The sequence below is a fragment of the Balaenoptera musculus genome, chromosome 19 (assembly GCF_009873245.2).
Source record: "Balaenoptera musculus isolate JJ_BM4_2016_0621 chromosome 19, mBalMus1.pri.v3, whole genome shotgun sequence".
In the NCBI taxonomy this organism is placed as follows: domain Eukaryota; kingdom Metazoa; phylum Chordata; class Mammalia; order Artiodactyla; family Balaenopteridae; genus Balaenoptera; species Balaenoptera musculus.
This window is the reverse complement of record NC_045803.1, coordinates 15,561,766-15,587,074: the sequence shown is the minus strand read 5'-3', so window position 1 is coordinate 15,587,074 and position 25,309 is coordinate 15,561,766. Positions and strand designations below refer to the sequence as shown.

Below are 25,309 nucleotides of genomic sequence, written 5' to 3'. Positions count from 1 at the left end.
TAATTATACAACTCCAGTGTGCTATACAAATATTACCATTTTCTGTTCGTGCCATGATAAAGGTTGGGAAGCACCATGATCTGCACCATTTCTTCTTGGTCCCTTTTGCTAGCCCCTCCTCCTCAGTGTCATAAAGGGGAAAATCCTTTCTTTCCTATCCATCCAGGTATTTAGCTTATTCTGGCCCCAAGATATACATTGAATACCCCTAATTCTTGTAGAAAAGTTGAGCATATAATGGGTGTTGGCCAAAGGAAGCTATTGCCTTGCCTTGGGAGGCACCTGGGGTAAATAAAGGTTGGTGGGCCCTGGTGCTGGAAGCCCCCAGGATGCCCCCCTCCACCCCCCCACCCCCCAGGAGTCCAGCACCCATGAAAGACTGTACCTGCATTATGGGTTGCCCTGGCATAGTGTTTTCTCAAGGGTTTCCTTCCTATTTGGGAGACAAGTCTTTTTCTCCTGCTCTGCTTGGCCTGAGACAAACAACGATACTAGGAAAAACGAGCCTCTCAAAGTTTATCTTTCAACTCTGAGCCCGGTTATAATGCAATGAGCTACCAAAATTAACGTGAGCTGCTAGCTCCTTGGCTTGTTGGTCCCCCTGGACAAGCATCACCTGAGCGCTCCCTCCTAGGAAGATCCTCCCACCTCTGGGGCTTGACCCTTTCCTTCCGGTCTCACCCCTACTCCCCCTCCCCTCACCTCCTCCACTCCCCCGAACGGAGCTTATTCCTTTCCACTTCTGATTTCGGTGCCTTCCGTCCCACCCCTCCCTGCAATGCCCCGTGTCTGTGCAAGGGCACCACTTGGGACCCCAGCCCTAGTTCTTCCAGCGGATCAGTGGACGGGTCGGGGCTTTCTTTGGCTCTGGGGCGTATCCGGGGCCGCCCCTCGCGCGCGTTACAGCTCTCCGAGCACCGGCGTCTCCCTCCTAAACTACAAGCCCCAGAGCCCTTCGCACCTGAGCGTTTCCAGCCGTCTCCCTGCCCCCCGCCCCAACTACATTTCCCAGGGGCCACTGCGGCCCGATTCAGTCTGGTGACGTAGCGGCGTCGGTGGCTAGCGTTTCTCAGCGTGAGGCAGGTAAGTGTGTTTCCGTCCGGTTCTGGGGCGCTAAGCGGTGCGACCTGAAGCTCCAGAGGGGTCAGACTGTGCGGGCCGAGGAGGTGCTGTCTCTCGGTCTTTGTCCGGGCGAGAACGTGTACGTCCGTTTTGTCGGCGTGCGTTCGTCGGTGTGTCTACCAGGCTGCTCCTTCGAGTGTGTGTGTCAGTGTGTGTCTTTTTGTCTTGTGTTGCTACGAGGGTTGCATGTGTGAGGCCACAATAGCGTGTTTGTGGGGCCTACGCATGATCTGGTGTAGTGCGTTACCATGGGTCTGTGAGTAAGGGGAGATTGTTGCAGCCTGTGTGACTCTGACGCTGTGTCACCACGTTGGTGAGACTGTGTGAACCTGTGTGGCTGTGCCAGTGTGAGCGTGCGACAGCTTTTGTGTGGCTGCCGCCGCGGGTAATCCTTGGTAACCCAGTGATTCCTTGGTGTTCGTGAAGTTCGTGAAGCGTTTCCTTTCTCTCTGCCTCAGATATGGCTGCCTCTACCAAAGTAGATAGGGTGAGTGAGTGACTGAGAATCTGGCTTCCTTGGAGGAAAGGCCTGAGCCTTGCCTTTCTGCATTCCTCTTCCCTGTAGTGCCTCGCCTAAAAGTGGGCTCAAGCGGAGATAGCAGTACCAATTTGTGGAGCACGATCATGGCTTTCCCGGGCCGTCATTTTCTAGGGTCTCTGATGCCTACAGCTGTGAATCCCTCTTGCTTCTTCCTCCTTTTCCCCAATAGCCTTAGAGAATCCCTGGGAAAATGACCTCTAGGAGAGAAGACAGGAATTTGAGTTTCAGTTTGAAGCCTTCAAGCACAGAGATTCTCCTGAGTTGCAGACTCGGTCTTGTAATGTGAATTCACAGATGTGGCCCCATATAGCCAAGAGAAGACGGCTGGAGTTTATGCTCCTCAAGGCCGCACTGTCTCTTACCTAAAGAGGGCTAGTTTTGGAGTCAGAGAAACCTATATTCTACTCTGGGCTCCATCACGTCCAAACCATGTCATTTTGGATGAGTTATGTTAACCTGGTTTCCATCATCTCTGTAAAATGGGGGGAAATACTTAACATTGCACTTTTGTTTTATGTTTTTTATTTTTTCCTTTTTTGAGAATCAAATGAGATAATATATACAAGTTCTTACCTAGTTGCTAGTATTATTGATATCATTATTGCTATTAGAATTATTAAGGTAATTTAAACACATCGTTTGAACATCTCTGGTGTGTACTTGCCCTGTTCAGAAGAGAAAGTTGTGAACTCCATCCCATTGAACCTAAGGCAAGTTCTGTGGCAAAATGCAGCCGTTTTGTCAAGGATGCAGGCTGTACCTTGGTGTCTAAGGGACTCAACTCCAGCTTTTGAGGGTTTTTTTGGGTTGAAGAATCTTCATGTGTTATCAAGGGCCAGAGAAGGAAGTGGGGTGAGTTTCAAGTTGTGTGTTTGGAAGCTGCAAGACAGGCCTGCAGCCTTCTATCTCCTTTTTCCTCCTCCAGACCTACAGGACTCTGTACTCCCCACCAGAAGAGCCTGAACGGAGAAGTTTGTACCATTTAAGCCTTAAAGCCATGGCCCAGATGAGTTGGTATCTTCCCTCTTTCTTCTAACACCATCTTGTTTATCATGACTTATGCACGACATTTTGTCTAAAGTTTGCTATCCTAACAGGTTTCTCTGAGCAATTGGTCCTCAGTTCCTTGCATCCCTAGGGATGAGAGGGCTGAAGATATGTTCTCAATTTACCCAATTCTTACTCTTATCATCCCTGCTCCCCCGACCCTCTCTTCATGTATTTATTATTTATTTATTTATTCAGGAAACTAATTCCACCCATCCAGGGACCTTTGTGCTCCCCACAACCCTGATGATGCAGAAATACACGTCTTGGAGAAAACTGAAAACCTTTGTAACTTATGTTGTCATGTGGAATATTTACCAGCCCATGAGGCACAGACACTGCCAGAAAGACATAGGCCAGGGATGGAGCAAGACGTTAGAAGGACCCTTTTCAATCTGAAATGAACCCTTTCATTTCAAGATTGGGGGAAACTGGGGAAGGGCGGGTGTCCCAGGTTTTGAATAGGTCATTTTGGAAGGTGGTTGGTGCAGCAGCTGTTTACCAACAGATGAATCTGTAAAACTCTAAGACTGATGCATTCTCTTTGCATTTTAACATTTCTGAATTGGGGATGCCTTTTTTTCAACCAATGGCATCTTCAGTTCGGTGAAATACAGTAACATTACCTACCTCATAAACAGTAGTTTTTTTTTTTTTAATATTTTACTCTTTTTTTTTTTGTAATTCTTTATTTTATTTATTTTTATTTTTGGCTGTGTTGGGTCTTCGTTTCTGTGCGAGGGCTTTCTCCAGTTGCGGCAAGCGGGGGCCACTCTTCATCGCGGTGCGCGGGCCTCTCACTATCGCGGCCTCTCTTGTTGCGGAGCACAAGCTCCAGACGCGCAGGCTCAGTAGTTGTGGCTCACGGGCCTAGTTGCTCCGCGGCATGTGGGATCTTCCCAGACCAGGGCTCGAACCCGTGTCCCCTGCCTTGGCAGGCAGATTCTCAACCACTGCACCACCAGGGAAGCCCTAAATAGTAGTTTTTAAGGCCAAAGAGGAGATAGTCCTGAGAGACCTGACAGGGACCACCTTCTTTAGGAGGACTTTAAAAGAAGGTTTGTGATTGAGGCCTTTAACACAGAGATGTGGGTCAACGGGGTAGGGGTTTGGGCAGGGAAATGATAAGAGATGAAGCACAGGGTTCATTGTTGTTCCTGAAGGGTCCAGTTTAAAGTTGATGCAGTTTGAGTAATGACCATGTATGTGGAACTCTGAGTCAGCTTTACCAGCTCTCTGTCATCAGGGTGTAGTGTGGCCCAGTGGACTGTTACAAATCACAAGTACGGAGCTGATCTCCTTGACCTGAAATTTGGGGATTCCTGGGACGGGTTCTCAGAGGTCCTGGAACTCTCAGAAGTTGTATGTATGGAGTTGCATATTGGGTCCTAGGTGTATTTTTCTAGGGATCAGATTTAAAAATTTTGACTTAATTCCCAGAGAAATAACCCGTGTCCTAGCTCAGGCTGGTATAATAAAATACCATAAACTGGGTGGCTTACAAAAACATTTCTCACAGTTCTGGAGGTTGGAAGTCACATCAGGGTGCTAGCTAGCATGGTTGAGTTCTGGTGAGAACCATCTAGGTTACAGACTGGCAGCTTCTCCTTGTATCCTCATGTGGCCCAAAGAGGGCACTCTGGTTCCTTCATCGCCTTCATCCCATTTATGAGGTCTCTATCCTGATGACCTAATAATCTCCCAAAGGTCCCACCTCCAAATACCATCATATTGAGGGTTAGATTTCAACGTAGGAATTTTGGGAAGACACAAACATTCAGTCCATAACAACTCCCAAAGTGTCAAGAACCCCTGGACTAGAATCCCAAGACTATAAGAACTGGCAAGGGTGTTTGCAATAATCTTGCCCTAAATCAGTGCCCTACAGTGAATGCATTGCTGAGTAATTTATGGTTTGTGCATATCACAGAACTTTGTATAACCATAAATTATATTTAATTATTCAACAGTTAGTTACACTTGAATATAGACTGGGTATTAGATGATGTTAAGGACTTACTGTTAATTTTGTTAGGTGTGGTGCCATTATATTAGGTGTCATTCTTTAGAGATGTAACCTGAACTATTTAGAGCTGAAAGGTCATCATATCTAATTTTTTTTTTAATTAATTTATTTATGGCTGTGTTGGGTCTTCGTTTCTGTGCAAGGGCTCTCTCTAGTTGCGGCAAGTGGGGGCCACTCTTCATCGCGGTGCGCGGGCCTCTCATTATTGCGGCCTCTCTTGTTGCGGAGCACAGGCTCCCGACGCTCAGGCTCAGTAGTTGTGGCTCACGGGCCTAGTTGCTCCGTGGCATGTGGGATCTTCCCAGACCAGGGCTTGAACCCGTGTCCCCTGCATTGGCAGGCAGATTCTCAACCACTGCGCCACCAGGGAAGCCCATCATATCTAATTTAAAGTAGTTAGCAAGATATACATAAATCAAATACGGCACTCTGTAAACAATCATTAAGCATAGATGATGAGTATATGCTTGTTTATTGCTCTCCTTTGTATATTTGAAAAATTTCATAATAAAAACGTTTTTAAAAAGCATAGGTAGATTTTTTTTTAAAAAGACTGTATTTTAGAGAAATTTGAGGTCCATAGGAAAATTAAGAGGAAGGTACAGAGGTTTGCCATATACGTCTTGCCCCCACACATGTACAGCCTCCCCCATTATCAACATCACCCACCAGAGTGGTACATTTGTTAGTTGATAAACCTACACTGACAATCATAATCACCCAAAGTCCATAGTTGACATTAGGGTTCACTCTGTTGTACAGTACATTTATCCATCATTATAGTATCATACAGAGTATTTTTGCTACCCTAAAAATCCTCTATGATCCACCTATTCATTCCTTCCTCAACCCTTATCCCTGGAAACCACTGATCTTTTTACTGTCTCCATAGTTTTGCCTTTTCCAGAATATCATATGGTTGGAAGCATACAGATGTGGCTTTTTTTAGATTGGCTTCCTTCACTTCTGTGCATTTAAATTTTCCTCCATGTCTTTTCATGGCATGATAGCTCATTTCTTTTTAGCACTGAACAGTATTCCATTGTCTGAATGTACCACAGTTTATCTATTCACCTACTGAAGGACATCTTGGTTGCTTCCAAATTTTGGTAATTGTGAGTAAAGTTGCTGTAAACATCCACTGAATGTACCACATTGTCTGGTACATTGTCTGAATGTACCACAGTTTATCTGTTTATCTACGGAAGGACATCTTGGTTGCTTCCAAATTTTGGCAATTGTGAATAAAGTTGCTGTAAACATCCACGTGCACATTTTTTGTGTGGACATACATTTTCAACTCATTTGGGTAAATATCAAGGAGTGATTGCTGGGTCAGTGGTAACAGCATGTGTAGTTTTGTAAGAGACTGCCAAACTGTCTTCCAAAGTGGCTGTTCCATTTTGCATTCCCACCAGCAATGTATGAGAGCTCCTGTTGTTCTTCATCCTTGCCAGCATTTGGTATTGTCAGTGTTCTAGATTTTTAGCTATCCTAATAGGTGTGTAGTGGTTTCTCGTTGTTTTAATTTGCATCTCCCTGATGACATATGATATAGAGCATCTTTTCATATGCTTATTTACTATCTGTATATCTTTTTTGGTGAAGTGTCTGTTCAGATCTTTTGCCTATTTTTAAAATCAGGTTGTTTGTTTTCTTATTGTTGAGTCTTAAGAGTTCTTTGTATATTTTGGATAACTCCTTTATCAGATACATTTTTTGCAAATATTTTCTCCTAGTGTGCAGCTTGTCTTCTCATTATTTTGACATAAATATTTTTCCTGTTTTTTAAAATAATTGCTTATAGAAAATAAATAAATAGTATCATTAGGGAGAATATTAGATAATAGACACAGTGATGAACCAGAATACTCCAGAAATTAAATTGTATTTAAATAGTATTTATGGAGAAAAATATAAATATTTTAAAAGATCTTATAAATATATTTACTGTATTTATTTATTTATTTTAATTTTTGTCTGTGTGTGGTCTTTCTCTAGTTGCAGCAAGCGGGGGCTACTCTTTGTTGCAGTGCGCGGGCTTCTCATTGTGATGGCTTCTCTTGTTGCAGAGCACGGGCTCTAGGCACGCGGGCTTCAGTAGTTGCATTGCATGGGCTCAGTAGCTGTGGCTCACGGGCTCTAGAGCACAGGCTCAGTAGTTGTGGCACATGGGCTTAGTTGCTCCACGGCATGGGATATCTTCCTAGACCAGGGTTTGAACCCGTGTCCCCTGCACTGGCAGGCAGATTCCCAACCACTGCGCCACCAGGGAAGTCCCCTATAGGTACTGTAAAACAGTGTTGCCCACCATCCAGTTCTACCAGGATTAAGTCATTGGCTAATGACTGGAAGGAATTCAGGACAAAAGACAGGATAAGGTACCAGCCCTGCAGTCTTTGGGGATCTTCTCTGGTCCCCAGACAGGCCATCAAAATGTTGACCTAAAACAGACTGCCAGGTGTTTCTCCAGATGGGTTTATTCAGGATCAGCAGAGAATTGCAGTTTGGGTCTGCAACCATGTTGAGCCTTGTGCAAGACCGCCCCCCATGGCAAGGGAAGGAGAACACTTTTATAGAGGGGAAAAGGAAGTTGGGAGGGCTACAGTAGACAAAGCTAGGCAAGAAGAGTCTCTCTTCCTGTTGGGCTCTATCATTGCAGGGTGTGAGCGCTCCCCCTTCTGGTCTCCTGACTCGATTTAATTGAGGTTTCTGTCATTAATTTTTGACATGTTGAACCCATGAACACAAGCCCCACTGGCCACCAGAGCCAGGCTATCAAGGGATGTATTCTCTGGGCGACAGCCACAAAAGCTGGGGCACCTGATGTGTGCACCAGTTGTTTGTCAGAGATACCTGCGATCTGGGGTGGGGCAGGGGAAGAGCATGAAGATGGCAGCCACCAGCCTTGATATTAGCTGCAAGCCTCCCTGGTTTCTGGAAAGGATTGTATTTGGCCCCAGATGTGTGTTTAATTAGAAGCCTAGCCCTGAGGCCACAGCTATGAAGATAAGCTAATAGGCCTCTTTCACAGAAAGACTGGGCATTTCAGTCAGCTACCTCTCCATTGTGCCCCAGGTTGGGAGGAGCAGGGTGTAGCTTGTTATGAACATTTTCTCCGTTTGCTACAGTCCTATACAACCTGTGAATATAAGCCCTGCTGGCCACCAGAGCCAGGTAATCAAGGGGCATCCCCTGGGCAGCAGCCACAAAATCTGGGACTCCAGATGTGTGCACAAGCTCCTTTCTGGGAGATACCAGCAACATGGAGTGAGGCAGAGGGATAGTGCAAAGTTGGTACCTGCCAGCCTTTCTGATCTTTGGAGAGTATTTCAGTAGACCTCTAGATGTGTGTTAAGTTAGAAGCCTGCCCCTCAGGCTGAAGCTTTAAGATAAGCAAATAGGCCTCTTTCACAGAAAGCCTGGGGGTGTGTTTCATGCTGCTACCTCTGTGCTGTTTCTTGTAAGAGCAGCCAGGTAAGAACTGTTTCTGTTACCGAACCAAACTTGGGTCTGCTTGCCTGCGTGCAGTGAAGCCAATCTGCTGACACTGGGTTGTGCTGAAGGAAAGTGCAGCATTTATTGCAGGGCGCCAAGCGAGGAGTCCAGGGCAGCTAGTGCTTAAAAGACCTGAACTCCCTGAGGGCTTTCAGGGAAAGGTTTATAAAGACAGGGTGAGGTTTCTTTAATATTGAGCTGCATGAGCTGTTTATATATTTTGGAGATTAATCCTTTGTCCGTTGATTCGTTTGCAAATATTTTCTCCCATTCTGAGGGTTGTCTTTTCGTCTTGTTTATGGTTTCCTTTGCTGTGCAAAAGCTTTGAAGTTTCATTAGGTCCCATTTGTTTATTTTTATTTCCATTACTCTAGGAGGTGGATCAAAAAAGATCTTGCTGTGATTTATGTCAAAGAGTGTTCTTCCTATGTTTTCCTCTAAGAGTTTTATAGTGTCCAGTCTTATATTTAGGTCTCTAATCCATTTTGAGTTTATTTTTGTGTATGGTGTTAGGGAGTATTCTAATTTCATTCTTTTACATGTAGCTGTCCAGTTTTCCCAGCACCACTTATTGAAGAGACTGTCTTTTCTTCATTGTATATCTTTGCCTCCTTTGTCATAGATTAGTTGACCATAGGTGCGTGGGTTTATCTCTGGGCTTTCTATCTTGTTCCATTGATCTATGTTTCTGTTTTTGTGCCAGTACCATATTGTCTTGATTACTGTAGCTTTGTAGTATAGTCTGAAGTCAGGGAGTCTGATTCCTCCAGCTCCGTTTTTTTCCCTCAAGACTGCTTTGGCTATTCGGGGTCTTTTGTGTCTCCATACAAATTTTAAGATGATTTGTTCTAGTTCCGTAAAAAATGCCATTGGTAATTTGATAGGGATTGCACTGAATCTGTAGATTGCTTTGGGTAGTATAGTCATTTTCACAATGTTGATTCTTCCAATCCAAGAACATGGTATATCTCTCCATCTGTTGGTATCATCTTTAATGTCTTTCATCAGGGAGAAAGGGAGAAGCTCAGAGTTGTGAGTTTCCTCCCAATTGTAGGTTGCCGTGCCAAGGGTGGGGTTTATGGTGAGATTGCCTCTTAGCCTCTCCCTACCAGTTTGGTTTTTTAAATTTTATTTATTTATTTATGTATTTAACATCTTTAGTGGAGTATAATTGCTTTACAATGGTGTGTTAGTTTCTGCTTTATAACAAAGTGAATCAGCTATACATATACACATATCCCCATATCTCTTCCCTCTTGTGTCTCCCTCCCTCCCACCCTCCCTATCCCACCCCTCTATCTCCTACCTGTTTTGATGGGGGTTTTTTCCTTGTTTACCCAATACATGGGAGTTCCTCAACTAATTTTTGCATTTCTTTCAGAGGGAATTGTTCTGTATGTAGCTGTAGATTCATTGTGTCTGCGGGAGGAGGTGATGAGTTCAGGATTCTTCTATGTTGCCATCTCAAACTAGATCCTCATTCCGCCCTTTTCTTGAGGAATAATGCATGTCCAAATTCAGATAGCTCTATTGACCCGTCTGTCCTGTGAAATCTTAGAAGTAAAACAGACTTCATTCTATCCTATTTTCTCTGTCCCCCTTTAGTCCCAGCTGGCACTTTTTCTGCTGCTATAATCCCATCTCTCTTCCTGGCTCCAGCTGAGATGGCTGATTAAATGCATTGGTAATCTCTTTATGGAGTGACTGTCCAGCCACACTCTTGGTGTTCTCTCCAGAGCACATTTTCTCATTTTTTGCAACGTGGATAGGCTGAGAATTTTCCAAATCTTCAAGATCTGGTTCGTTTTTGCTTAAAAGTTCCTTCAATTTATCTTCCTCTCCTCCCTCATTTTATAATAAACATTAAGAAGAAACCAGGCTGCACCTTCAACACTTTGCTTAGAAATCTCCTTAGCTAAATCCAAAGTTGTCACTAATTTCCACAAAACACTAGAACACAGTTCTGCCAAGTTCTTTGTCACTTTCTAACAAGGATCACTTTTCTTCCAGTTTCCAAGAGCATGTTCATAATTTCCATCTGTGAGCTCACCAGAATCAGCTTTAACATCTGTATTTCTACGAACAGTCCCATTAATGCAATCTAGGCTTTTTTCTTTTCTAAATTTATTTATTTATTTATTTATTTTTGGCTGCTTTGGGTCTTCATTGCTGTGCGTGGGCTTTCTCTAGTTGTGGCGAGCAAGGGCTACCCTTCGTTGCCGTGCGCGGGCTTCTCATTGTCATGGCTTCTCTTTGTTGCAGAGCATGGGCCCTAGGCGTGCGGGCTTCAGTAGTTGTGGCACATGGGCTCAGTTGTGGCTTGCGGGCTATAGAGCGCAGGCTCAGTAGTTGTGGTGCACGGGCTTAGTTGCTCCTCAGCATGTGGGATCTTCACACACCAGGGCTCAAACCCATGTCGCCTGCATTGGCAGGCAGATTCTTAACCTCTGCGCCATCAGGGAAGTCCGTAGGCTTTTTCATACATACACCTCAGAACTCTTTCAGCCTCTACCCATCACCCAGTTCCAAAGCCATAACCACTTTTTTTTTTTTTGGCATTTGTTACAGCAGCATTCCTACCTCATGGTGCCAAAATCTATCCACAACAGTCACTTTCCAGCTTAAATCTATTATTGTTTCCCTTTATCCAGTGGAAAATACCTGATCTTTTCTGCATGAAATGCTTCATCATCTGGCCTCTGATTACCTAAAGTAATCTCTCTGGACTCCATATGATTTTCTTGCAGTCTGAATAATCCCCACTCATTCTGCCATTTCTGTGATACTACACATGAGGTTTCCTTTACCTAAAATTAAAATATCTGTTACTGTATTCCCAGTTTTTATGGGGTTTATTTAATCTGTCTATATTTATTCAGGGAAGGCTTCATGCCCTCCCCAGGGCTATGTCATGTACTTTCTTCTGCTCTCCCAAAGCCTTCTGTTGTCTTTAAAACATTTACCAGAGTGACTTTTTCCATTTAAAATAACTTCTTTGAAATTATACATGCTGTTTGTAACATATTAAAAAAATACACAGATGTAACTTTTATTACAATTATTTTAATGTAATTTTTACATAACTCTCTTTTATCCCTATCTGTAATCCGTTCAAACTCACCGTGTCCTTAAGTTTGTCTCCTTGTGAAAAAATGAAAGACAAATGTTATTGGTTTTTGTTGCTTTTTTTTAATTTTTAAAATTTTATTTATTTTTGGCTGTGTTGGGTCTAGTTGCAGCGAGCGGGGGCTACTCTTCGTTGTGGTGCACGGGCTTCTCATTGTGGTGGCTTCTCTTGTTGCACAGCATGGGCCGTAGGGTGCATGGGCTTCAGTAGTTGTGGCTCACGGGCTCTAGAGCGCAGGCTCAGTAGTTGTGGTGCAGGGGCTTAGTTGCTCCACGGCATGTGGGATCTTCCCGGACCAGGGATCAAACATGTGTCCCCTGCATTCACAGGCGGATTCTTAACCACTGTGCCACCAGGGAAGTCCCATTTTTTGTTGCTTTTATTTTTAATTTACATAAGCAATATGGTGCAATAAACTTTTTAAAACTTTTTTCACTCAGCAAAACCATGTCTAGTTCTTTTGTTTGTACTGCTCCATAATATTCCACCTGATTTTATTTGGCCATTCCCTGAGTGAGCGATACTAGATTGCCTCTAATTCCTCCAACAAACTCCACCCCTCCAACAGCATAACAAACAAGACTATGATTAAAATTCTTATACATATCTTACAGAAATGTGAAATTTTCTCTGGGATATATACCCCAGAGAATGAGATTGGTGTATCATAGGGTTCACTTATACTTAATTTGACCAAGAACTGCCAGGTCACTCTCCACTATGACTGTATATTCCTGGTAGTATTGTATAAGAGTTCCTCTTTCACCACACCACTACCAACACTTGGCATTATCCAGCTTTCTAATTTTCACAGTCAGCTATGTATAAATTGGTATCTTGTCTAAATTTTGTTTACCTGACTATTGAAAAGTTTGAACATTGTTTCTTTGACTTGTTAAATATTTGGTTTTCCCAGTCTGTAAAATGACTTCATATCTTTTTCTTGGAGGTATCTACTTTTTTCTTTTTGATTTGTATAGTTTAGTAGCATATTCTAGTTGATAGTCTAGATGATAGTTACATGTTAGTGCTAGATGTTGCAAATATCTTCTTTCAGCCTATCATTTTTTTTCTGGTAACTTTGGGGTCCTTTGCTTAATAAACATTAATTTTGGTATAGTGTAAGGCATCTTTGAAATTCTTTTTTACCTATAATTTGTGCTTCCTTGGATTTTGTTTTAAGGTCTCCCCAACTGAAGTCACAAATATATTCTACAGGATTTTTCTCCCATTTATCTTTCACAATTAGGTTTTTATTCCACCTTATTTGTATAGGACTTATGGTCAGAACCCACTTATATTTTTCTCATGTAATGAGCTACTTTCCTAATATAATTTCCTAATAGTTTATCATTTCTTTACTACTAAAGAGTGTATATATATGTGTGTATTTCTCTATTTACTTCCATTGGTCTATGGGAAAGTTAACAACTAGAGGGAAGCGTCCACACAAAATTGCTCTCACTTCTGACACCAATTCCAAGTCTGAGGGGTTCCCAAAACTACCTTAAGTTGTCTTTTTTTTTAAAATTCATTTTATTTTTAATTTCTTTAGTTTTGGCTGCATTGGGTCTTTGTTGCTGCATGCGGGCTTCCTCTAGTTGCAGTGAGTGGGGGCTACTCTTCATTGCGGTGCACATGCTTCTCATTGTGGTGGCTTCTCTTGCTGCGGAGCATGGGCTCTAGGTGCATGGGCTCAGTAGTTGTGACTCGCGGGCTCTAGAGCACAGGCTCAGTAGTTGTGGCGCACGGGCTTAGTTGCTCTGTGGCATGTGTGATCTTCCCACACCAGTGTTTGAAAACGTGTCCCCTGCATTGGCAGGCAGATTCTTAACCACTGCGCCACCAGGGAAGTCCTTAAGTAGATTTTAGAATAAGATTATAAGGTAGCTCAAAAAATCCCACTGGGATTTTATTTGGAATCTCATTGAATTTATATATAAATTTGGAGAAATTTGATATTTTTGATATTTTTATTTTGCTAAGTCATCTGATCCAAGAACATGGAATATCTTTACACTTATTCAAAACTTCCCCTTTAAGAGTTTAAAGGTTTTTCCATAGTGGTCTTGTGTGTTCTGTGTTAATTCTTTTTTTTTTTTTTAACAATTTTTATAAATTTATTTTATTTTTGGCTGTGTTGGGTCTTCGTTCCTCTGCTAGGGCTTTCTCTAGTTGCGGCGAGCGGGGGCCACTCTTCATTGCGGTGCGCCGGCCTCTCACTATCGCGGCCTCTCTTTTTAGGAGCACAGGCTCCAGACGCGCAGGCTCAGTAGTTGTGGCTCACGGGCCTAGTTGCTCCGCGGCATGTGGGATCTTCCCAGACCAGGGCTCGAACCCGTGTCCCCTGCATTGGCAGGCAGATTCTCAACCACTGCGCCACCAGGGAAGCCCACTGTGTTAATTCTTAAATATTCATTGCTAGTGTGGAGAAATTTTATTGTTTCTAATAAAATGATCTTGAATCTAGCAGACTAGCCAAACTCTCATAGTTGTCCAATAGTTTATATGTTCACTTGGTTGGATTTTCTAAGTAAATGAATCTTAACGTCCTCAAATATTGAGTTTTATTCCTTCCTTTTCAGTCCTCACACATCTTTTTGTCATCTTAGATCATTGTTTAGGAATTCCAGTAATATGTTAAACAATGCAAGTGGTACCAGTCATTCTTTACCTGTAACCTACGTTTAAAAGGATTGACTAGTTTCTTCATTATGAACTACATTTTGCCATGGGATTTTGCTGTGTATGTTACATATAATTAAGAAAGGTCCCATTTAGTCCTACTTTATTGGAGGTTTTTTTCACCCCAATGACTAGTCCTTGAATTCAATCAAATTACGTTTCTGTACCATTCGCATTCCAAGGAACATCACTGAGGGAGCACCTTTTTCTCTTATCCTGAGGAGGCAGGGTCTTTATTCCTTTTCACTTCTGAGTTCCTTGTATCTCTGTCTTTAATGCAGGGCTTTTCCTCCTACTGTTACAAGTGGGATACTCCCAAATCCCTGCCCTTCCCGTGCAGGAGATGGGAGACCTATCCTTGACAGCTCTTCTCTGTCATTTGCTTGCTCTGGAAACTTGACTCTTTTGTAATCAATGGGATATTTATGGTAGATTAAAAATGGGCCACAAATCGTTCAACGTTTTCCCATTGTGGGGAGATACCTGATTCCTCACTTCTTGAATCTAGGATGATCTTAGTGGTTAGCTTGACCAATTGAATATGGCAGAAGTAATGCCTGTGGCTTCTAAGGCTAGGTCATAAGAAGCTGGTGCTTCTGCCTAGTTATCTTGGAATACTCACTCTTGGGATGCTCCATATTGGAGCCCAGCCACCATACTGTGAGAAATTGAAGCCACACAGAGGCCGTATATAGATGTTCCTGGCAACTGCCTCAGGTGAGCTCCTAGTCAACAGCCAGTGAGCCAAAGTGGATGTCCCAAATTAGATGAAAGACATGAAACTACACCTCCAAGAAGCTTAATGAACTCCAAGCAAGGTAAACTCAGATCCCCACTGAGATGCAGTATACTAAAATTCTCAAAAAACAAAGAGAAAAGTCTTGAAAGCAGCCAAGATAGAGACTTGTCACAAACAAGGGATCCTTAGTCAGATTAGCAGCTGATTTCTCATCAGAAACCATGGGGGTCAGAGGCAGTGGGATGAAACATTTAAAATGCTGGGGTGGGTGGAACAAAAAACAACAACCAACACTGTCAACCAGGGATTCTATATTGGCAAACCACTCCTTCAAAAATGAAGGAAAAATTAACATATTTCCAGATAAACAAATGCTAAGAGAGCTCATGTCTACTAGACCTGCACTGCAAGAAATGCTAAAGGGAGTTCTTAAGGCTGAAACAAAATGACATGAGACAGTAACTCAAAGCAATACAAAGAAATAATGATCATTGACAAAGGTAATATATAGATGTATACATTAAAGCTATCACCATTGTTTTTCAGGTTTGTAACTCTCTTTTTGTTTCCTATATGACTAAAAAGACAAATGCATACAACAATAATTATAAGTCTATGTCAATGGGCACATGATGTATAAAGATGTAATTCGTGAAATTACAACATAAAAGTTTGGGATGGAGCTGGATAGCAGCAGAGTTAATGTGTCGTTAAACTAAGTTGGTATCAATTCACACTAGATTGGTATAAATTTAGGGCATTAACTATTAATTCCCAAATTGCAACCAATAAATTACCTTAAAAACATACTGAAAAAGAAAGGGGGAATAAGAATTACATTGGAAAAGGCATTATTAGAAGAACTGAACAAAAATCATATAAGACATATAGAAAACACATAGCAAAACAGAAGAACTATGTTATCAGTAATCACTTTAAATATAGATAAACTTACAAATTAAAAAACAAAGGAAGCAGTATGGATTTTTTGATAACTTGATGCAACTGTATGCTGCTCACAAGTGATTCATTTTATACCCAAGTCACAAATAGGCTCAAAGATAAGTGATGGGAAAAGATATTCTAAGCAAATGAATAGCAACCAAAAGAGATCTGGAAGGAGGGTCAAGATGGCAGAGTAGTAGGATGTGGAGCTCACCTCCTCCCACAAACACATCAAGAATACATCTACATGTGGAACAGTTGTCACAGAAAACTAACTGGAAACAGGCAAAAGATATCCTATACAACCAAAGCGGCAAGAAAGATCAACATGTAACTGGGTAGGATGGGGAAAAAAAGGCATCAGGTCAGGACTGGCACCCTGGGAGGGATTTGTAAGGAAGAGAAGAAGGTCCACACGGGTAGACCCTTGCCCTGGAAAGGGAGCATATTATATTGACTTACAATCTGGGCATCCCAGTCCTAGGGTCCTGAACAGAGGAGACAAGTCACCTTGCCTACTGGGAAATCTACTGAGACAGACAGGAGGATTGAAGAAGCTTAGACTCTCCTCTCAAGGAGTGTGTGTGTTCTGGCTCACTAACAATCCATGCAGAGAGAGACTTGCAGTAGTGGGTGCTGCCTTGCCACGCTTCCCAATCTGAAGGGGCGAATACCTTGGACCTGCTCACTCCTCACCACGGCCTGGCATGAGGTCAGGGCAAAGATTCAGTCTAACTATGCAGAGATAGATCAGGGTGCCTAGGACGTGATCCAGGCAGAACCATGGAGACCATTGTCATTGCATGCACAGGGGAGCAGCAGGGCTAGCTGGGCAGACATTGCAATGTGCAGACCAGGTGGTGCCACAGGAGTGGCTAAGCACTGAATCCTGGGCAGAAAGGCCCTGGGTGAGGACTCAATCTAGCTATAAAGAAGCAGCCAGAAGGGCCTGGGGCATGATCCAGGGGGAGCTACGGAACCCATTATTGGTGTGTAGAAGGAAGTGGCAGCTCTAGTGGCAGAGCCTATTGTAAGCATGCACATGGCGGCAGCAGGTCCAACTGCATCAGACACTGTCAGCACACTCACTGGGCATTGCCACAAGAATGCACAGCAGCTAAGTGCTGAAACTGAGGCAAACTGGCCCTGGGCGAGAGTACCCAGCAATTCATTTCCCAGTGAGGGTGCCCCGGCTCTGCTGACTACACACTGCACCTAGTGCCAGATCTGGGGCAGACAGATCCTGGGAGAAGTCTGCTACAGAGTCAGACCAGATCCCAGGCAGCAACACAGCCACCTCAATTCCTGCAGCCACAACACCCTGACACCCAGCCCCAGTCTACTGCACAGCACAGCCTTGCACTACATCTGGGATGAACAAAACAGGAAGAGACACGACCATGGGCTGCTTGTGAGCAGATGCCTACTCGGGCAGTGCATGCATAGGTTCTCTGTGACCACACAGGCCTCACCTGGTTTAGCAATCACTTCCTTTGGGGCAGGACATGAACTCAAGGGCAATGGAACCTGATTGAACTTGACCTTGGGGCTTCTACCGTAACAACTGGAGAGCAGACCCAGCCCTGGAGAGGGTGATGACAGCCACAGGGTAAAGAGGAAGCCCCTCCTCACATCCAGAACAGGCTCAAGGCACCACAATGCAAATCACACCCCCTATCAAGGGGATAATGGCCACCACACTCTGAGGAAACACATGGCTGGCATCCATGCCAAAAACAGCCCTCACACCAAAAATATTGGACACACAGCCTACACAGGGATGCTCTCACATAAAAACAGCTGTTCAAGAGCACGGTGGATAACTGTTTCTTCTAAATTCATAGAACAGAGAAAGTTAAGTGAAAGAGCAGAGGGATTAATCCTAGTTAAAAGAATAAGAGAAATCCCCTGAAAAAACAAATAATGGAACAGACCTTAAAAGTCTACTAGACCCTGAGTTCAAAATGGAGGTAATAAAAATGCTAAAGGAATTAAGAAAGATTACCAATAAAAATTCAAATCACTGTAATAAGGAACTAAAAACTATAAAGATGAATCAATCAAAAATAGACAATTCAATTGCTGAGATAAAAAACAATCTAGAAGCAATGAATAGCAGACTAAATGACACAGAAGAACGAATAAGTGATCTGGAAGATAGAATAATGGAAATCACCCAATCCAGAACAGCAGACAGAAAGATACATTTAAAAAAATTAAAGTAACATACAGGATTTATGGGGTAATATAAAACCTGCCAACCTATGCATAATAGGAGTTCCAGAAAGAGAAGGGAGAGAAAAGGGAATTGAAAATGTATTTGAAGAAATTATGGCTGAAAACTTCCCAAACCTAAAGAAGGAAACAGATATCCAGGTACAGGAAGCACAGAGGGTCCCAAACAAGATAACCCAAACAGACCAACACCAAGACATATAATTAAAATTCCAAAAGTTAAAGAGAGGATTCTAAAGGCAGCAAGAGAAAAACAGTTACAAGGGAACCCCCATAGGCAATCAGCTGATTTCTCTGTAGAAATTTTGCAGGTCAGAAAGGCCTTCCATGATATATTCAAAGTTCTGAAAGAAAAAACCCCACAATCTAGGATACTCTACCCAGCAAGATTATCATTTAGAATAGAAGGAGAGAGAAAGAATTTCTTAGACAAGCAAAAACTAAAAGAATTCAGCAATACTAAACCTACCCTGTAAGACATATTGAAGGGTCTTCTCTAAATAGACTAAAAGCAAGAATATATAGGAAAGGGAAAATCACAATAAGAAAAGCAAATATATAAAAGGATTGAAGACCACTTAAATGAGCCAGTAGATTTTAAAAGTCAGAAAATTTTGTAAAAGCAATTATAACTACAAGTAACAGCAAAAGGATAAACATAAATATGTAAAATAGGACATTAAAATCACAAAATGTGGGGGAGGGGAGTTTAAAATGTAGATATTTTAGAATGTGAACTTGTATGACTATCAATTTAACACAAGTAGATATAGTTATGGGCCAACATACTTGAGCGCCACAGTTACCACAAATCAAAAACATACAGTAGGGACTTCCCTGCTGGCACAGTGGTTAAGAATCTGCCTGCCAATGAAGGGGACACAGGTCGATCCCTGATCTGGGAGTATCCCACATGCCATGGAGCAACTAAGCCCATACGCCACAACTACTGAGCCTGCGCTCTAGAGCCCACGAACCACAACTACTGAGCCCACGTTCCTAGAGCCTGTGCTCCACAAAAAGATAAGCCACCGCAATGAGAAGCCTGTGCACCACAATGAAGAGTAGCCCCTGCTTGCCACAACTAGAGAAAGCCTGTGTGCAGCAATGAAGACCCAATGCAGCCATATATTAATTAATTAATTAATTTTAAAAGTTCATTATTATTGTCTATCATCCATCCATCTATTCACTCACTCACCATCCCTCTATCCATCCATGTATCCATCCATCCTCCCTCTCTCCCTCCCTCCCTTAAAAAAAAATCAATAAGGCAACAGAGGTCCTAAATGATATAATAGACCAGTTGGACTTAACAGATATCTGTAGGACATTCCATCCAAAAACAGCAGAATACATGTTCTTTTCAAGTGCACTTGGAACATTCTCTAGGATAGACCACATACTAGGTCACAAAATAAGCCTCAACAAATTTAAGAGGATAGAAATTATTTCAAGCACCTTTTCTGACCACAACAGTATGAAACTAGAAATCAACCACAGAAAGAAAAACAGGAAAATAATGAACTGATGGAGACTAAACAACATGCTACTAAAAAAACTAATGGGTCAACAACGAAATCAAAATACCTTCAGAGAAATGAAAATGAAAATACAACCTTACACAATTTATGGGATATAGCAAAAGCAGTTATAAGAAGGAAGTTCATAGAGATACAGGCCTTCCTCAAGAAACAAAAAAGTCTCAAACAACCTACCTACCACTAAAAGAATTAGAAGAGTCAACAAAACCCAAAGTCAGTAGAAGGAAGGAAATAATAAAAATTAGAGAGGAAATAAATAAAATGGAGATCAACAAAAATAGAAAAGATCAATAAAACCAGGAGCTGGTTTTTTTTTAAGATAAAATTAACAAACCTCTAGGCAGGCTCACCAAGAACAAAATAGATAGGACATCAATAACCAAAATAGGAAATGAAAGAGGAGAAATAAATGATATCATAGGAATACAAAAAACCATAAGAGAATACTATGAACAGTCATATGCCAACAAATTGGGCATGATAGAAGAAATGGACAAGTTTCTAGAAACATAGAGCCTGCCAAAACCGAGTCAAGAAGAAACAGATAATTTGAATAGACTGATGACTAGAAGTGAAATAATATCTAGAATTAAAAAAAAAAAAACCCAAAACAAAACAAAACCAACCTCCCTCTAAACAAAGGTCCAGGGCCAGATGGCTTCACTGAGGAATTCTACCAAACATACAAAGAAGAACTTATACCTATCCTTCTCAAACTCTTCCAAAAGACTGAAGAGGAGGGAACACTCCCAAATTCATTTTATGAAGCCACCATCACCCTGATACTAAAACCAGACAAAGACACTACAAAAAAGAAAATTACAGGCCAATATCTTTGATACAGATGCAGAAATACTCAACAAAACATTAGCAAACCAAATCTAACAATACATAAGAAGGATCATACACCATGATCAAGTTGGATCATTCTAGGATGGTTCAACATACGCAAATCAATCAATGTTATACACCACATTAACAAAAGGAAAGACATAAACTACATGATCATCTTAATAGATGCAGAAAATGCATTTGACAAAATTCAACGTACATTCATGATAAAAAAAAATCTCTCACCAACGTGGGTATAGAGTGAAAATACTTCAACATGATGAAAAACCATTTATGACAAACCCACAAGCAACATAATACTCAACAGTAAAAAGTGAAAGCCTTCCTGCTAAATTCAGGAACAAGACAAAGATGCCCACTCTCCCCACTTCTATTCAACATAGTATTCGAACTCATAGCCACAGCAGTCAGACAAGAAAAAGAAATAAAAGATATCCAAATTGGAAGAGAAGAGGTAAAATTGTCACTATTTGCAGATGACATGATACTCTGTATACAGAACCCTAAAGACTCCACACCAAAACTATTATAACTAATAAATGAATTTAGCAAGGTAGCAGGATACAAGATTAATATACAGAAATTTGTTGCATTTCTTTACACTAACAGTGAAATATCAGAGTATGTAAAAAAAAAATCCTGTTTAAAATGGCATCAAAAAGAAATACCTAGGAATAAACAACCAAGGAGGTTAGAGACCTATATGCTGAAAACTATAAAACTGAAGGAAAACTGAAAATGATTCAAAGAAATGGAAAGATACTCCATGCTCTTGGATTGGAAGAATTAATATTGTTAAAATGGTCATACTGGGCCTTCCCTGGTGGCACAGTGGTTAAGAATCCACCTGCCAATGCAGGGGACACGGGTTTGAGCCCTGGTTTGGGAAGATCCCACATGCCACGGAGCAACTAAGCCTGTGTGCCACAACTACTGAGCCTGCACACCTAGAGCCTGTGCTCCGCAACAAGAGAAGCCACCGCGTTGAGAAGCCCGTGCACCGCAATGAAGAGTAGCCCTCACTCTCCGCAACTAGAGAAAGCCCGTGCCCAGCAACAAAGACCCAACTCAGCCAAAAATTGTTGGGAACCAGCTGCAAGCTGACACAGTTCTTGCAGCTTAAAGCATGGCAAAGTCCTGCTTAATCCTTGACAGGACCTGAAAGAGTTATTAGAGAAGACATGAGTCTTGGCCCGTGAGGTTGCTTGCGGTTTCTATAAGTATAGTTTGTCCTTGGCATGCTTCGGTAGTCACAGTCTGTTCTCACGCATGTTTATATCCTGGTTCACAGAATGTTTTGTACTATAACTTCAACACTGAGGAAATACTGTCTGATGATTCAGTTTGGTGATTTTAACAAAAACATGTATTGTCTACTGCAATATATAAAAAGAGGTTTGACAAGAAATAAAGTGTGTGTGTTTATACACCACCCTCCTGACCCTGTCTCTTCTTAATCCCCTCACCTGCTCTCAGGACTTGTTCCTCAGTCTTACAGCGACTGACAAGTGGCGCCCGAACAGGGACCTGAGTATGTGGGCTGTTGAGAGGGACCCCGGAAATATTTCGCGCACATATACAGGGTAAGTTGGATTGTACTGGGGGATATTTTAGATGTAGCCTTTCTTTCTGTTTTGTTCTCATCAGGAGTAAAAATGGGGCAAACTGGATCTAAGGAACGACAACTTTTCGTTCAGCTACTATATGTTATCCACTCGGGGCGTTAAGGTTACGCATAAACAGCTTGATCATTTTCTTCATTTGGTGCAGGAAATTTGTCCATGGTTCCCAGAGGGAGGAACTGTTAATATTCAAACATGGGAAAAAATAGGTCAACAATTGAAAACTTTCTATTCCCTTCATGGACCTTCTAAGGTTTCTGTGGATACTTTTTCATTTTGGAATTTGATAAGAGATTGTCTTGACCCAACTCATGAGATTCAGAAATTATTCAAAGCAGCGTCTTTACGCCACTTCCCTTCTGCTCCTCAGTTACAAAATTTGCCTGAGGAACCTGTTTCTCCTATTGCGCCTCCCTTGTTGGCGACCATGCCATCTTCAGAGTCCCTGGAGGATGATGATGAACTATCCCCAGAGGATGAGACTGAATTGGAGGAAGAGGCTGCACGATATCACAATCCTGATTTTGATGATGGCATTTTTGCAACTCTTAAGAATGTGCCTGCTGAATCTGAAAACTTTCCTATATTAGATAAAACTTCATTTACTGCTTTAGCCCAAGCTTTAACTTGGGTAAAACATTTTCATGATGTTACTCAAGATGCTTCCCTAGCCCCTATTGCGCATTCTTCTGGCTCTTCCTTGCCAGCGAAAGCTCCTGATGAGTCCCCTTCAGTAAATCAGGGGTCTATTTCTGTTTCTTCTACTTCCTCTCTGCCTGTGAGTCTTTCTTCTCCACTCCAAACTGCTTTATTTCAAGCTTCTAAGCAGGGGGAAGATATATCTTCTTTGGGGTTTGAAAACAAAGAAGGGGGAATATACCACAACCCTGCACAATTTATTGCGACGTTCTTTATATACTTTAAATTTTTTGAACGTAGATAAGCAAGGACAGACAGCTGCAGAAAGATTTTGGCATCCTCGTGCCTTGCCTTTTGCTGAAGTCCGTTGGCGGGATCCTCTGACTAATCAATGGAATGGTCCAGATCCTGTACTAATATGGGGACGAGGGCATGTTTGTGTGTTTCCTAGGGACCCTAAGGATCCTCGTTGGATACCTGAGCGCCTCGTGAGAGTCTATGGATCCGGACCAGATGGTGAATTCCCTCCCCTGCAATATGGATCCAGACCGGATGGTGAACTCTCTCCCCCGCCATATGAAGAGAACGCGGCTCAACGACACTCCCAATCCTCCCGAGAAACCAGCTCTCCAAGCTCGTCAGTGTCGTCTCTCCTGCACCACGTGGATGGCCAACCCTCCAACATGGGGCCAATTGAAACGACTGACCCAGAAGGCGGAGGAGATGTTGATGCAGCAGCAAGTGACTAAGTCCCCACAAACGTTGTTTGTGGCTATGTTGGCTATTATCTCTTGTCAGGTAGTTTTGGGTAATACTGATGCTTATTGGGCATATGTCCCTGATCCTCCATTACTTCGCCCTGTAGAATGAAATGATCCCTCAATTCCTGTTTATGTTAACGATACTTCCCTTTTTGGCTATCCAAGCAGTGATTTTATTACCCCTCTCACTGTAACTCGTTTTTCATATACTGCCTTTTCTTTGCGTGCCCCTATCTGTTTTTCCATTCCTGCGTTTTGGTGTAACCAACACGAATGATACCGGCATGGATGTCTTTCGGTAGGACCCAGGCCTTCTTATACATATCAGTTCCAGTATCGGGATGAAACGTGGTCTCGCAGGAATGGATTTTGAATATTATGAGGCTCTCCACTCCTTATTTTGAGGCTACAGAGGATCCTCCTAAGGACTTGCCTCCCTGCACTCAACAATATTGTCCCCCTTTTCTAACCCCTCAGAACCTTTATGGTCATATCCTCCGTGGCATCGATGCCGATATTCTACACCAGTGTGGCATCGAATTAATTCCTCATACTACTGAAGCTGTTTTGGACTGGTCTTTTCCTCAACCTTTTGCTGAACTTCTTATTAATAAGATTGAATCTCCAGGGGGATGGGTGGAGGGTGTCCTCTCCACCAATTTAGGAAATGTACAAAATAATATTTGGAAGTTGATGGCTGCTGTGGGGCCTGTTGTCCTTTCACATCAACAACATCCTGTTAGGAACTTAACCGCTTTTGTTATGGCTTGTGTTCCATCACCCTATGCTATTCTTACTGACTCTGTCTACGTTTTTCAAAAAGAAGGGTTTTATGACATATGTTGTGATAATTGTAATTTGACAAATTGTATAACCACAGGGGAAACAAACCGGGGATTTCTTCTTGTTCATCAGCCTCCCTTTGTTATGCTCCCTGTAAATGTTACAGGCCCTTGGTATTCTAATTCAGGTTTGCAGGTCATGCATGAACTTTCCCTTCTTTTACAACGGCCTAAGCGATTTTGGGGGCTACTTATAGTTGGAATTACAGTGCTCGTTGCAGTCATTGCTTCTGTAGCTGCTTCCGCTACTGTGCTGACTCAAAGTATTCACACTGCCACATTTGTGAATAATTTAGCTGCTAATGTCTCTAATGCTTTGGGAACTCAAGAAACTATTGATAGAAAATTAGAAAGTCATGTTAATGCATTGGAAGAAGTTGTTCTTATTCTTGGAGACCAATTAGCTGCTCTAAAAACTGCCTTTTCTATGCATTGTCATGCAGAATTTTCTGCAGTCTGTGTAACCTCTAAGCCATGTAACGATTCGCAGTGGTCTTGGCCTCAGATTAAGAATCATTTATTGGGAATTTGGTCTCATTCCAATCTATCCCTTGATATTACTCGCTTACATGAGGATATCACAAATATCCAGCATGCAGCTCCCCTAGATGTAAATCCAGTGGAAATTGCTCGAGACATATTTACCCAGATTACACGTACTTTTCCCCTGAGTTCTCTTATTAACCTCCTTTATCCTATAATTAATTGTTATTGGTATTTTAATATTATTGTGTATTTGTTGTTTTCCAGTCCTCCTGCGAACTGGCTTACTTTTATATCTTTAAAGATTACAACTAACTTTTAAACCTTTAAAAATTGAAATATAGTTGATTTACAATATTGTGTTCGTTTCAGGTGTACAGAAAAGTGATTGTTACATATATATGTATTTTTTCAGATTATTTTCAATTATATGTTATTATAAGATATTGAATACAATCTCCTGTGCTATACAGTAAATCCTTATTGCTTATCTATTTTATGTATAGTAGTTTGTATCTGTTGCAGAACTCCGAGCTGGACTCTACCACCTCTCATTAAAAAATAAGGAAAGGGGACATGTCGGGAACCAGCTGCAAGCTGA

General features: G+C 42.1%; 1 protein-coding gene across 1 annotated transcript; it reads left to right on the top strand.

The window, feature by feature from the left end:
* Positions 1 to 1,032: 1,032 nt before the first annotated feature.
* Positions 1,033 to 25,030, top strand: LOC118885471. The gene is made up of 4 exons (XM_036834107.1): positions 1,033 to 1,083; positions 2,589 to 2,673; positions 21,838 to 21,944; positions 23,074 to 25,030. Exon 4 carries the CDS (start codon positions 23,762 to 23,764, stop codon positions 25,028 to 25,030), a length of 1,269 nt encoding a protein of 422 aa, XP_036690002.1. The 5' UTR covers positions 1,033 to 1,083; positions 2,589 to 2,673; positions 21,838 to 21,944; positions 23,074 to 23,761.
* Positions 25,031 to 25,309: the final 279 nt, after the last annotated feature.

Excerpts from the sequence above, each read along its gene's own strand:
- LOC118885471 (XM_036834107.1), top strand. The coding sequence starts at position 23,762 with ATGAGGCTCTCCACTCCTTATTTTGAGGCTACAGAGGATCCTCCTAAG.